General features: G+C 42.8%; 1 protein-coding gene across 19 annotated transcripts in view; it reads left to right on the top strand.

Annotated features, from left to right (window-relative positions):
• PHACTR4 (phosphatase and actin regulator 4) overlaps positions 1-10503 on the top strand; it is a 129122-nt gene extending 118619 nt beyond the window's left edge. For all 19 annotated transcript variants that reach the window (XM_069078698.1, XM_069078692.1, XM_069078694.1 and 16 more), the window contains 4 exons: positions 313-374; positions 3003-3140; positions 4283-4359; positions 8220-10503. In XM_069078698.1, coding sequence (XP_068934799.1) covers positions 313-374; positions 3003-3140; positions 4283-4359; positions 8220-8235 — 293 coding nt within the window. In that variant the 3' untranslated portion in view covers positions 8236-10503. The remainder of the gene's footprint in view (positions 1-312; positions 375-3002; positions 3141-4282; positions 4360-8219) is intronic.
• The last annotated feature ends 4569 nt before the right edge of the window (positions 10504-15072 follow it).

Genomic DNA, 15072 nt, shown 5'->3' with positions numbered 1-15072 from the left:
AAAGTTACACAGCCAGTTATTTCTGGGTGTGGTGCTGAGTATGCGAGCCCGGATTTGATCCAGGTCATCCCGACACTGGAGCTGTTGCTCTTACTCGCTGAGCCACCTGGCCGCCCCTTACTTGGTATATTTTAAAGCACAGGAATGATGCAGCCCCAATTTCTAAGCCCCAGATACTCATTTCTTACGAGGACACTCTGTGAATTTTTGGTGCCAAGCGAAAAACATTGAATATGATAACTGGGGATCGGTGTTTTCTGTGAATTGAATTTTTAAAAATTAATAATATCATTTCCCATCCTCTGATTGCAGCCAAAAATGAAGCCGACCGGCAGGCAGAAAAACGAGAAATCAAACGTCGACTCACCAGAAAGGTACAGCAATACACCTCCTGTGCATGTTGGCTCTCAGTTGTGTGTCCTCTCAAACTTTAGTGCTGTGTAGATAGGTGCTGCTGAGCTGCTTTTCTATATGAAAAGGAAAGCTCAAGGCAGAGAGGAAGTATCTTGGGAAATGATTATGCTGTAATAACAATTGTGTTTTTAGGATGGAAAAGGTATAACTGGTTTGTTTGCTGAACTGGATTTTTTTGGGAGTTTTGCTTTAAATCTTGTTTATATGAGATGGTTCGTTGGGGAGAGAAGTGGGGAAGGTACATTATCCGATATAAATGTTATGAAAATAACAAAAAACATCAATGGAACATAAATTTTATTTTGGGTTTTTTTTTTTTTTGGAGGGGCAATTGGGATTAAGTGACTTGCCCAAGGTCACACAGCTAGTTTTTGTGTTAAGTGTCTGAGGCCAGATTTGAACTGAAGTCGTCCTGACTCCAGGGCCAGTGCTCTATTCACTGCACCACCTAGCCGCCCTGGAACATAAATTTAAAAAATATAGTTAGGGGTTCCTAACTGGGCATAAACAAGTTTGTAGTCATGCTTTGGGGTGGCTAGGTGGCACGGTGAGTAGAGCGCTGGCCCTGGAGTCAGAAGGACATGAGTTTGGATCCGGCCTCAGACACTTAGCACACACACACACACACACACAAAACCTTAGCCATGTGACCTTGGGCAAGTTACTTAATGCCAATTGCCCTCCAAAACATATATATATTGTTAGGCAGTAATTTGTGTGAAAATGGAATTTCAGAGGGTGGCTAGGTGGTATAGTAAATAGAGCACGGGCCCTGAAGTCAGGAGGACCTGAGTTCAAATTCAGCCTCAGATACTTGACACACTTACTAGTCCTGTGACTTTAGGCAAGTCACTTAACCCTAACTGTCCTCCAAAAAGCAAAAAAAAAAAAAAAGAAGAAGAAAATGGAATTTCAGGGGCCCTTGTTCTCACTGAGGCCCCAGGTAACAGGCATACTATACTGAGGCTCATTCACTCTCAGGCCCCCTAAACAAGGCAGGTGGTAGTCTGCTGCCCTACCATGGGAGGACATCTGAAGGGGGATCAGGCCCAGTTCTGGGCACTGTCTCAGAGAGAGCTTTGATAAGCTAGATGGGTGTCCAAGGATGGCAACCAGATGTCTAAGACAGGTAGAACCACATCCAGTGATGAGAAGCTTTAGGGCACGCCTCCTGGCCATACTTAAGGGTGTGAAGGCTTGTCATGTGGAAGAAGGCTTGGATTTTTTTTTTTGCTCAGCTCCAGAAGGAGCATCTGGGAGTTATGGGTCCAAGAGGCAGCATGATCTAGTGGACAGAGCTGTTCGGGATGCTGACAATGCACTTAAGTGCTCTGGGCCCCACTTTCTTCATCTGTAAAATCAAGAGTCTGGAGTTGATATCTGCCAAGGTCCCTTACAGCTCTAAATCTGACCCCGTAAATTAGAGAGAGGCAGAGTTTGGTTGGATTTTGAAAGAAATTGCTTTATGGTTAGAACAGTCCAGAATAGGAGGGGAATACCTCCTGGGACCGTTTGTCCACCATCAGCAGAAGCTGAATTGTCCCCCCAGTGGGTTGGTGGCAGAGCAGGGTCCCACTTAGGCCTACTTTGTACTGGATGACCTCGGAGCTTCTTTCTCATAACATTTCTGTCATTCACAACAACTTAGAGGAAAAAGACTGAAGCTTCCTCCTGGGGAATCGTAGATACCAAGCAGCCATCTTCTCTGTATCTTAAACTGCTGAAGTTTTAAAGCAAACGAGAGGAAGACAGCAGGAGAGACTTGGAGAAGGACAGTGTGCTCCACTTGGGCATTGACAGTCTTCAGGCTGGAATGGGCTCAGCTGATGGTGGCTACAGGCTGTAAGATGTGCTGAAAGCCCTGCTTTTGATGACTCTAGACCAGGGGTGGGGAACCTACGGCCTGGAAGCCATATCCCCTTTTATTAAAGGGATTTGTTCTGTGACATTTGTATTCAGGCAGAGGGCTGCCCTTGAGGACCTAGAGCGCCATGTGTCACCTCGAGGTCACAGATTCCCCACTCCTACCCTGGGCACTTCAGGAAGCATAGGAGAGATCAAGCCTTCTCTTCTCCGCATTTCCCTAAGCAGTTGTGAAACAGATGGACCAACTTAGATAGAAGAAAAATGAATGTGGAAACAGCTCATTTGGTGGCCTGGTGGAGAACAGGTGACCCAATTGTGCTGTGACTTTCACATGCATAATCACCTTTTGTTAAAAATGAACTCTATTTAGGGGAGCTGGGTGGCGCAGTGAATAGAGCACTGGCCCTGGAGTCAGGAGCACCTGAGTTCAAATCTGGCCTCAGACAGTTGACACACTTACTAGCTGTGTGACCTTGGGCAAGTGACTTACCCCCAGTTGCCTTGCCTTACCCCTTCCAAAATAAAACAAAACAAAATAAAAATGAACTCTATTTATAAACACAGGAAATATTGCTGCCTATTTCTGGGTAATCCAATCTCTTTATATAGTATGTGTATAGTTGTAGTCATTTGAAATGCACAAATACATAATCAATCAGCTTTTAGTTGGTACCTAATAACTTATGCTACAATGAAGCTAAAACACTCTTTTCTTCTTTCAGCTTAGTCAAAGGCCTACAGTCGCTGAACTCTTAGCCAGGAAAATCCTGAGATTTAATGAGTATGTAGAGGTAACTGATGCACAGGACTATGACCGGCGAGCTGACAAGCCCTGGACAAAGTTAACGCCTGCTGACAAGGTATCTGGAAAGCCTCTTGCCTTCTTTAAGGCAGCTTGGTGGCACAGTGGGTAAAGACCTGGAGTCTGGAAGACTCATCTTCCTGAGTTCTAATCCAGCTTCACAAACTTCCTGACTTTGTGATCCTGAGCACTTCACCCTGTTTGCCTCAGTTTCCTCATCTGTAAAATGAACTAGAGATGGAAATGGCCAGACACTTCCAAGAAAACCCCAAATGGTGTCGTGAAGAGTCAGACACAACTGAAAAGATTAAAGAACGGCACCAAATGTACTCACGGGACTAATTGTCCATAGAATAAAATATGCTTCCACTCCTTAGGATTATTTATTATTTGTTCAGGACTTTGATTCGGAGGCTAACTTGCTGTGTGACCTTGGGCAGGCCTGGTAGTTTTTCTTTTGTAAAATTCCGGGCTGACTTTAGATGACTCATGGCTGTTCCCAATTCCTAATTCCATGACTCCTTCCTCCACATATGTATTTTAGTTGCATTATATGAAAATCTCTTCCTGGATCAGCTCATGAACACTTCTGATTTCCCCAGGGGAAAGTATCACCTCTCCCTCTGCTCTCAAATTTTCCTTGAGCACTTAGTCTGGGTTTCTTCTTTGCCAATTCCTTATTTGTGTTTACCACATGATATCATGTTTCATAAATTCCAAGCTCTCTAAGGTCAGGGACTACCTCATTTTTTTCTCTCTTTATAGGCAACAGCTAGTATAATGCCTTAATAATCAATTCCAGTCACACAGTATTGGCAGAGTGCTTTATAAGCACTTTCTCATTTGTTTCCTAGCCCTGTGGAGTAGATCCAGTTATTATCCCTATTTTACAGATGAGACAACTGAGGCTCAGAGAGAATAATTGGCTTGCCCAGGGTCACCCAACCTAGAAGTCTATCTCATGTGAGATTTCCTTCCTGTTTCCAAGCCCAGTACTCTGCCCCACCAAGCCTCACTTTGCATCTACTAGAGGTTTAATAAATGGCTGTAGAACTGAACATTTTTATCAGCCCTGCTGAATTGCAAATGTGCAAAGGTCTTTTTCTCCTCAGTGACAGAAATGTTTCTGTGACTCTGGCCAAGACTATGATTGTGGTTAGGAGAAAAGCAGCTAAAAGTCTCTTTCTGTCTTCTCCACAGGCTGCCATTCGGAAGGAACTCAATGAATTTAAAAGTTCAGAGATGGAAGTTCATGAAGACAGCAAACATTTTACACGGTAAGAGACAAAGAATCTCCTTATGCCATACGAAGCAATAAAGCAAGGCAGAATCATTTAAAAATTGGGGAATCCTGAAATAGGCAGAATGACAGTCATTTAGTAAATGTTTGGCACCTGTTGCACGGCTAGCACTAGGTGAAGCTCTGGGATACAAAGGCAAATAAAAAATAAAGACAGTCCCTGCCTTCAAGGAGCTTCCAATTCATTAGGGACCAACCAGGCACCAAAGGCAGCTTTGGGCAGGGGCAGACTGGGCCAGAACATGATGGATAAGTCCAGATACAGCTGGGGAAGAAGGGGGAGGAAAGGTGTGCTGAGCCCCCTCTTTAAATAGAGGCCCTGCTGTCAAGTCTACTTTTTTTGCATCCTAGCTTTGATTTGTCCCCATGTTGCCATTGCTAAATTGGTCTGCCTTATAAGCAGAGTGATGGAATTGGATCTCACCAGGAATTGTTTCCTGGTTTGCTCCCTTGGAACCATAGGACACTGGAGGGAGACATTTGGATTTGTGTTGTCAAAGGCAATTGGTGCAATGTATTTAGGGGAGTGATTTCTGTAAGTAGTTTACAATTTTATTATTAGGTGACAAGTTGACATTGAAATTGTCCTTTCCCTAACAAATGAATAAAAGTTTTTTATCCTTACTCTTCAAAATAAATAAATAAATAGAGGCCCCAGAGCACACACCTCTGTACACCAATCAGAGGGGGAGGGGGGCCTGTGGTTTGTGAGGACCAGGCCATTTCAGCATAATGAGATTTCCCAATCATGACAGGAAAACTCAGTGAGTCTAGAAAACCTCAGTAGTAAAGGTCTGGGTGTTATAGTTAGATTGTACATGAAGAAATATTCCCTTCCTTCTCTAGAGCTCAGTTGACTGAGCATCACTGACCACCTAGGTGAGGAAATTGATCTGGATCATGTCTGCGGTCCCTTCCATACCCTAATCATGAGATTAGGCTATGAGAGATTCAGTGCACTTGGCTTCCTCTCCTCAGTAGACACTCTGTCACATCCAGCTTCCCAGCTCTCTGCTAATGGCTGTTGCTTCTCTCCTGTGTCCCAGTGCACCTGGCCAGGTGTTAGAGGAGTAGGTAGAGTCCTTCCTTTTCATTCCATTTCCAGGTTGTCTCCTTACCTCCATCACTCTGTCCGTCTCTGTTCCCTGTTTGTTACAGACGCATATCACTGTTGTTGCCACCTCTCCGTATCAGTTTCCTTTCTTTCTATACCTGGTTCAGTCTTCCTCTTCCCTTCACACATACCTGGGGATTTTGATATATGTATTGTTTCCCTGCCCAGCACCCTGGGCCTTACCTATTAAACTCTCATGACCTCAGCCACACACAGTCATGCCTTGCTCTGACCTTCACCTAGCATTGGAAGGAGCTCTGAAATTCTTTTCTCCCACCCCAAGCTCCTGCTGTCTTATAATTGTTGGCCAGTTCAGCCCTACCCTAATCTACTACCCATTGACCCATTGTTTACCTTGTCAGACCCCCACCATATGTCTCCTGACTGAACTCACTTACAAATGATGTTATTCTAAGCCTCCTCCTCTCTTCTCAAACATCCTATGATGCCTCCTTCCCTCCAACCCTGCCCCCAAACAGAGGACCTTTCCTCCTAATTCACTCAAAAAATAGTGGCCATCTATAACACACTCTCTCCTACCTTTCTCCACACCTCAGATCTCCTTTCCTAGCCCTTGTGGCAACCTTGTGTCCTTGGTCATTACCTCTCTTCAGCTTCTGTTCATTTCTTGTTCATTGCCTCCTTCTCTACAGGCCAAGACCTCCCTTTTTTTTTAAAAAAAGGAAGACTTTACTTGATACTGTCATTCCCCCCAGCTGTTGTCCTGTGTCTGTCTCTTCTATTTTTCAGTCAGACTCCTAGAAGAGAGGGTCGCTATTTGTTGCCTTCATTTCCTCAGCTCTCAATCTCTTTGCTCCCTTATTTTTGGTTTTGAACTCTTTCCCTTTCCTGAAACTTCTCCCTCCGAGGCTGCCAGTGTTCTCCTAATTGCCAACGTCAGTCCATTTTCTCAGACCTCATCCCACTTTATCTAAGCAGCAGCATAGGATGCTGCTGGCCATTCTCTCCTCCCCTTTTAGCCTTTGCTTGCCTCCCTAAGGTAGAACTGACCCACTTTACTCGTACGTCACTCCAGGTGCTGTTAGAAGAGCAGACATTCTGCCTGCTTGTTATGACTTCTCTTTTGGTCTGTTTTTAACTTGCCCAGTTAGTGCAAGTGTCTGTAAAAGCTTTGTCCAGGAGCCTTCATCTCTTCCACACTATTCCTTGGTGTGTATGTTACAACCTCCATTTCCTAAAGTTATCTTATATTCAACATGTCCAAAGTTCATCTGGACCCAAGCTTCCTTTGGGCCTGGCCCCCACCATCTTTCTGATCACTTAGCTTTACAATCTTGGGGTCATACTTAGTGCTACCCTCTCCCAGGGATCCTCTTCAAGGAGAAAGGATGGATAATAACAGCAATCCGTCACCCTCAAACCCTGTTTGCAGTCAGTTGCTCAGTCTTGCTGATTTTAATACTAAAGTATTCTTCATATCCATTCCCTTCTCCCTACCAGAGCACCCTTTGTCCTAGCTCCCCATCTCTCACCGAGCCAATGTCAGGGGCCATAGTGTTAATTGTTCTTTTTCTCTTATCTCTTTATTCCTCTGTCCTCTTTCTTCATATCATTTTGAATTTTACGTACGTTTTGTACACACACACCCCTCCTGGAAAGAATAGAGTTTGTGAGATTTTTCTTTCTGTCCCCTGTATTCTATTCATTATATATAGTAGGCTCTGATTTAATATTTATTTAATTAAATTAAGTATTCCATGGTGGAAGCTCTCTTTCTAACACTGTAAAAATAGCAGCAATCACTTTGGCTAAGCTAGACATTTATAGAATAGAAACAGTCCATTTGGGGGGCATCTAGGTGGCACAGTGAATAGGACATTGGCCCTGGAGTCAGGAGGACCTGAGTTCAAATCCATCCTCAGACACTTCACACACACACACACACACACACACACACACACACACACACACACACCTAGCTGTGTGACTTTGGGCAAGTCACTTAACCCCAATTGCCCTCCAGAAAGCAAAACAAAACAGAAACAGTCCATTTGAAAAGGTACTGTGAGGTCGATCTAAAAGACCTCTCTTTTATATTTATAGATATTGTGACAGGGCAGCCGCAAAAATCTAATGGAATCTTAAGCTGTAATAATACAAGTCTAGAACAAGGATGGTTCTATTTATTTACCTCTCAGTACTCTGTTATATTAAAATTGGAATGCATTCTGGAAAGGGGGTCCAGACTGCTTAGGAGACTGGAAATCATGCTCTAGAAGAGTTAATTGAAGAATCTTCGGTATTTACGCTGAAGAAAAGGAGGAGGGGGAAGGGAGTAGTGACAGGGATCTGCTTTCAAGTCTTTGAAGGGCTATTTCTTGAGAAAGAGGTTAAATTTCTTTTGTCTGGCATCTTGAGGGCAAAGCTTAAGACTAAGGGGTAGAAGATAGTGAAACAGATTGCATACCAACTTAAGGAATAGTTGGAGCTGTCCATACACTGAATGGGCTGGCTTGGGAGGAGCCTGGGAATCCTTGGTATGGCTAGGATAGTGCTTCCATAGTTGGGCCTCAAGGATTGAACTGGGTGGATTTTGAGGTCTTTTCAAGAAACACTGTGGGAGAGGTTCTGTGGCCCTGGTGAAGTCACTAAGGGTTAGCCTGCCCACATTAGCTTTTCATTACTACAGGTACTGGGATAAGAGCAAAGTATTGATCGTGCACACACTTATTGTAACCTCCCTCTTGTCTATCTGATTTTAGCTTCCATCGACCATGATGGGGTGAGGAGATTAAAGGCCCCCATAACAGGGCTGCTTCCCTGCTTCAATCTCTCGATTCATGGAAGACCCTTTAGTTCTCCACATCATGTCCACAGATGGACTCGCCATAGTCTAAGGTGGATGGCATCTCTCTGAATGTAGCATTTCACTGGAACAAATGATCGGAAGGACCCCTGGGGCCAGACTGAACACTGTATATCAGTGCTTTTCCACCTCTGTGGACTGCATCTCACACTTCAACAGGGAGCCTAAAGTTCTTGGGAGGATTTTCAGGTTGTACATTTTGCTAACCCTGAGAAACTGCTGCCCTGTGTGAATGCACTTGGGTATTGCTAGTGTAATGCCCTGTCTAGCAGCATCAGGGCAAAATTCCCGCTGGCGGAGTCTGGAGCTGCCAGCACCTGCCCCTCCTCACGCCCTGCCCTTCATCCAGCTCTGAAGTTGCCAGGACAGACAGGGAAGGTCTTCTGGCCTACTACAAGGGCGTGTCAATAATTAAGGCCAGTTGGAAAGCATCATCTTATACCTCGCGTAACACAGCAATACTCTCTTCATTGGATAGTTGGGCCTAAAAGGATGCCCATGATCCATTGACTCTTCCATTTTGACAGCAATCAGCCAGGTTCTATTTTGTAAATAGTCTTGAAGAAATGGTGGGAACATCTATTTTTCCTGTTGGGCTTTTGTTTATTTGTTTAGTCTGAGCTGCAACACCAGATTCTGAGTTGGTGAAATGGGAAATGTGTATATATTTTCTTGATGCAAAAACAAAACAAAAAACTACCCCACAGGTAGACAGCAAACTGACACAAATATGACTTCTGTACGATTGGCTTTTGTATTTTATTGTACCTAATGATAGGCTGAATCACTACTGACCAAGAACTGTGTTCTCCTGCAGAACCAAGCTGGATCGATTCTGTGGGGAGGGTCCCTCTCCTACCACCAGCCAGAAGCACAGTCATGCCTAGTGGGCTGTAGCTCACCAAATCCCAGTGACGGGGCTTGAGGGAAAAATAAGCAGAATCATGCACTGCTGCCCTCTCTTGTCCCCATGGCAGCTTCACCCCAAAGCAGCTGGCCCTCTCCTGCTGCATTTGCCCCTTCACATCTTTATTGCTTCCTCTCTTCCCCCAACACCCACATACTGATCCCTTCATCTCTCCCCAGTCGCTCACACCTCAGCTCATTTCTCTTGTAGCAAACCATAGGATGTGCACCTGGTGCCTGAACCCTGTTTGACATCCCACCCCCAACTGCTCCACCAAGGGCTTTTGTTCTTGTTCATCAGTTTTGCTATGTCTTAAAATGAATGACTCAGATGCTCTTAAGATTTTTTTGAAAACCATCGAACCTCCTTTATTTCCCTCAGATTCATTCCCATAAGAGGAGAAAAAAAATGAGTCCTGCTCCCACTGATAACTGGTTTTGTGGTTTGTTTGGTGTGTGGGTTTTTTTTTTTTTTAAGTTTTATGATGTGTGCCAGTTTCCTAGATGGTTTTCTCCCTTTTCCCCCCTTATAGTCCACCTTGTCTTCTCCAGTGCTCAACTCTATTCTTCTTTTTCCCTTCCTATATCAGTATGTCAGTGTGAAGCCTACTGTGAAATATTTTAATTTCAGGTCTCAACAAAGGGCTAAAGTGACCTTTAAAGGTGGTGTTTTGGGGAAGGGAGGGGGCCAGTAACAGCTGTCCAGGTGTGGGTGCTCTGTCCATGTCCCATGGGAAGGCAAGTGATGGTGCTACCTAAGAATGTACATTGTCAACTGAAGGCAGGCAGCCCACATGGGTACCTGCTCACTTGTCATTTCCTAGTAAGCCTGAGGCATGGTTGGAGCCACCCCTGTGGCTGAATGAAGCCCACACCAGCACTCGGGTTTGAGAAGATGCTTGCAACCTTCCTCTCATTGCCTTTACTTTCCAGTCCAAAGGTGCCAAGCTGGTCCCAGGTTTGGTGTCCTGGGTTACCAGTCTGCCTTCTATGTGCCACCAGGGAGCCCCATTAACCTTTCATCTCAGTCATGTCCTTTTGGGGGGGTGGGGGGACCCAGTCTTTTTCAGGGTTTTTTTATAAAATGGATTTTGAATTCCCTTTCCCTGTAATTACCAAAATTCACATAATGTAAAGAAGAGATAAAGTTCTTACTAGAAAACCCTGGTATTTTAGACTTCAGAATGCTTCCTTGATGTACAAAATCTCTTTGTAGAGGAAAGAATTACATTGTATATCAGTCTTCCTATCAATAAATATTAATTATTAAAGTATTAGAGATTTTTTTTAATTTCCTATTTTATACACAAAACTTGTGCTGAGTCCTTTGTTTGCCTGTGTGGAAAATTAAAGGTATTTATTTATGCAATAACCTTTTATGTAACAGTTGAGCAGGGAGTTTATCCAAATGAAGATTATAAGTTTAAATAGTAACAATAATTTGTAACAAAAAGCATGGGGCAGCCAGGTGGCTCAGCGAGTAAGAGCACCGGCTCCAGTGTTGGGACGACCTGGAGATCGAATCCTGGGCTCAGACACTCAGCACCACACCCAGAAATAACTGGCCGTGTAACCTTGAGCAAGTTACTTAACCCTGATTGCTTAAAAATTAAAAAAAAAAAAGCCAATAATATTTATTGGTCCAAACTTGAGCCATTGAATAAACACAACCTTTGAAAGAAGAGGAAATATTTGGTATACACGTGGGCCAAATTTTTGTGGTATTCAACCCAATTTCCATTTTAAAATATGTGTCTCACAGTGTATACTAAGATAAGTTTCCAAAGGGTGCATGATTTAGACATAATGGGTGATCTTATAAATTAGAGGGGGCATAGATTATGTGTAGTTAGTGTTGTATGGTTTGGGAGAGAACAGACCACTGCAGCAAATTGCCATTTCCATGTTCTCATAGAGGAAAAGAGACCCCAGGGGACTGTAAAGCCAAGCTTTCCAGAGGACTGCTGTTGTGAACAGCTTTCAAGGTTCTTATTGCACAGTATATTAAACTCTCTATTTATTCAGTAACAGATTAAGACAAAACATTCAAAGAAAATCAAGGTACAGCATTCACAGTGTTACAGCTTATCATTAAAATGGCCACTTAGTTTTCATCAGAGCAACCACAAAGTCCTTAATTCAATCACCCTTAAGGAGACAAGCCTACTCAATTGACACAAAAGTCAAAGTCCTCCACCCATGAGATGCAATTAAGTTGCAATTTCATCAGTCAGCATTAAATACCCAAGGAGAGGTCTTTTCATCTTGACTGGAGGCAGGCTCTTAGCTTCCATGGTTCCTCTCTATGGTCCCAGCCCCCGCCCAAATCTAACCAACTGCCACCTGAGTTCAAAGGCCGACATCTCCCAGTTTCTTGTCCAGCTCTCTGTGCCATTTCTGTTCCATATTGAAGCTCACAGTGTCCAGTCCACCTCAAGTCCTTCACAGTTTCTGTTCCTGGGAAGAGAAAACTTAACAGAGCCACAACAATATCTACACAAATCAAGCTTAGCAGAATTACAACAATATTCACACATGTGGTTGGCACTATCATCTCAATTCACTTTCTGCCTGTGAAATCAACACAGACACAAAACAGACAAAGTACTGACACCACAGTCATGCTTCCTCTGGCAACTCTGGCTGGCTCTCAGAAGAAGCTCCATCACCACAAGTTCTGTTCTCAAAATCAAAATCACTTTCTCCAGCCTCCACGCAGCTTGCCTCCAGATGCTTGCTGAGAGAAATTCTCTCTCTCTCTCTGTCTCTCTCTCTCTTTCTCTCCCTCCCCCCAACCCCCTTCCCCCAAGAAGTTCTGACTCTCCCAGCTGGGGCTTTTCCTGATATACGGTATTAGCTTCTCCCTGTTCAGCCCCTTCCTGTTACATCAGCAACAGGAGTTCATACCTTGTTTCTTTAACAGAGGTTTAATATGATTAGCTAAGTACTGTTATTTTGCCAGTACAAAGGGATCTTCAAATTTCATTACTATTACAGGTACCAATGATCACATTCCATTCTCAGCCCTGAGCTGCTCAGTGGAAAATAAAATGAGGTTCAATCTATCCCTGTCCTCTATCACTGATGACACTTAGTAGTACTGTGGCCAAGTGGATCACATCACTTCACCAGACACTTGGGTGTCCTTGAAATTGCTAACCTAGCACAAGTGGATAATTGATTATCTGAGGAGAGACTATCTATCCAAACTTATTAGGATACATACTGATGACCTATTTTTTCCTATTAAGGCTGTTTTCAAAATGGTTTCCATTTTAATGTATATATCACCCCATGAATTAATTGAATGAATGAACCCTAGCACCCTGAGATTACTATGTCATAATTTCTGTCCTCCAGCAAAGATGTTTAGAGGGAAAGGAATAAGGGACATTGTAGTTTCAGTGCCCCACCCCCAATTACATCCTTGCACAGCTCGATGAAATTATGACCTACGCTGTGCAAAATTACCCAAAATGGCCAGGTCATACTGGAGAGTTCAGACAAAAGGTGATCCATTGGAAAAAGAAATGGCAAGTCACTGCAGTACCTGCCAAGAAAACCCCATGGATAGTACCAAAATGATAAGAGGTGACACTGGAAGATGAGCCCCTTGGGTTGGAAGGTGTCCAGTACTCTATTGGGGAACAGTTGAGGACACCTAGGAGTAGTTCCAGAACTGATGAAGAGGGGCAGCTAGGTGGCGCCTTGAATAGAGTACTGCCCTGCAGTCAGGAGGACCTGAGTTCAAAAGTGGCCTTGACACTTAAAAGCTGAGTGATCCTAGGCCAGTCATTTAACCCTGATTGCCTCGACCACGCACCCCCACAAAAAAAAATTGTGGAGTAACCGTCAAGTTTGGCCTTGGAATACAAAAATGGAGAGACAAATAGTTTTGTCAAGATAACTCAATCACAGCAAACACTTTTTTTTTTTTAAAGCAATTGGGGTTAAGTAACTTGCTCAAGGTTACACAGCCAGGTGTTTCTGGGTGGGTGCTAAGTGTCTGAGCCCGGGATTCCGGAATTCGATCTCCAGGTCTATCTCAACACTGGAGCCAGTGCTCTTACTCGCTGAGCCACCTGGCTGCCCCTCAGCAAACACTTTTTCAGCAACACAAAAGGTGATTCTACACACGGGCATTGCCAGATAGTAAATGAGATTGATTTATACTTTGCAGCCAAAGGTGGAAAAGTTCTAGGCTGTAAGTTAAATCAAGGAGACAGTGGCTCAGATCATGAACTCCTTATTGCAAAATTAGACTCAAAGAAAGTAGAGAGAACCATCAGACCGTATAGGTATGACCTAAATAATATCCCTTATGAATATGAAGTGGAGGTGATGAACAGATTTAAGGGATTAGATCTGAATAGCCTGCCTGAAGAACTATGGATAGAGCTGTGCAATACTGTACAGAAGGCAGCAACAAAAAATTCTCCCCTGCCCCCCCCCCAAAAAAAGCTCAAAATGGCTGTCTGATGAGGAAAAAAAGAAAACAAAAGGGAAAGGAGAAATGGGAAGATGTACTCAACTCAATGCAGAACTCCAGAGAATGGCAAGGAGAGATAAAAAGGTTTTCTCAAATAGGCAATACAAAGAAAGAAATAGAAAATAATAGAATGGGAAATACAAGACATCTCTTTAAAAAATTAGAAACATTATGTGCAAAAATGGGCATGATAAAAGACAAAATTCATAGGGACTTAACAGAAGCAAAACGAAATTAAGAATAGTTGGTAAGAATACACAAAAGAATATTATCATCAACAAAAAACTGGAAAAAGAGATAGTAAGAGATAACTCGATTTAAAATAACTGTAGGCAGTATAAAACAACTGGGAATATACCTACTAAAACAAACCCTAAAATTACATGAACATAATTATAAAATACTTTTTAGACAAAAAAAAAATTTAAGTAATTGGACATAGAGGCATTGTTTGTGGGTGGGCAGAGCTAATATAATAAAATACTGTATACATTTATATTTATAAATTAATTTGCTTAGTCAATGCCATCCCAATTACCAAAATTAAAAAATATATATTGAGCTAGGAAAAAATGTCAATTTGGAAGAACAAAACGTCCAGAATATAAAAAAAATTTAAGGAAAAAATATAAAGGAAAGAGGTTTACCAATACTTAAACTATATTATAAGGCAATAATTATTGAAACTCTGGTACTAACTAAGAAATAGGTGGATCAGTGGAACAGTAGAAACAGAAAGAATACACAGCAGTCTTCCTGATTCTGTATCTAATGTAGGCTACCAAGTTTCAGTCTCCAACAAAGGAAACTGAGGCAGAGCTCTGAACACATGTTCAATAAATTAGAGACCCAGTGTTCCCTAAGCAATTGGATCCAAGACCATGGTCGAGGACCCCTCTGTTCACTGTGCATGGGCTTTTATTGACATTGAAAGTTCACTAAATGGCATTGCAAGTTCATAATTAGTCAAGAGAGATGTCCATCAATCATTGCTACTTTGTCAGCAGTTTTCAGGGGCTTTCCACAGGTCATGAGACCCTGTCAGTTAGGTTTTGTACCTTCCATAGTACATCTCAGCACAGGGGCTTTCCACAGGACAAAAATCAGTAACTAATGTCCTAGGGGAAATGATCAGCAGGCATTTTCCATAAGCCATATGAACCTTATTTCAAGCACTGAACATTTAGGAAGTGGGCTAGGAATGTCAGTGTTAATACAGCAGCACAAACTAAGATAAATCCTTATAACAGGCCTAATACTGCATAAGTCTATCCTATAAAGTCAATCATAAGTAATATAATCACCAATACATGGTGGGTTAATTAATCATAACTCTAATTCTTAGAGCATTAAC

The sequence above is a fragment of the Petaurus breviceps genome, unplaced genomic scaffold (assembly GCF_028583685.1).
Source record: "Petaurus breviceps papuanus isolate PSGF00001 unplaced genomic scaffold, PetGlider_PUasm1.0 91041, whole genome shotgun sequence".
In the NCBI taxonomy this organism is placed as follows: Eukaryota; Metazoa; Chordata; class Mammalia; order Diprotodontia; family Petauridae; genus Petaurus; species Petaurus breviceps.
This window is presented reverse-complemented; position numbering and strand designations above follow the sequence as displayed.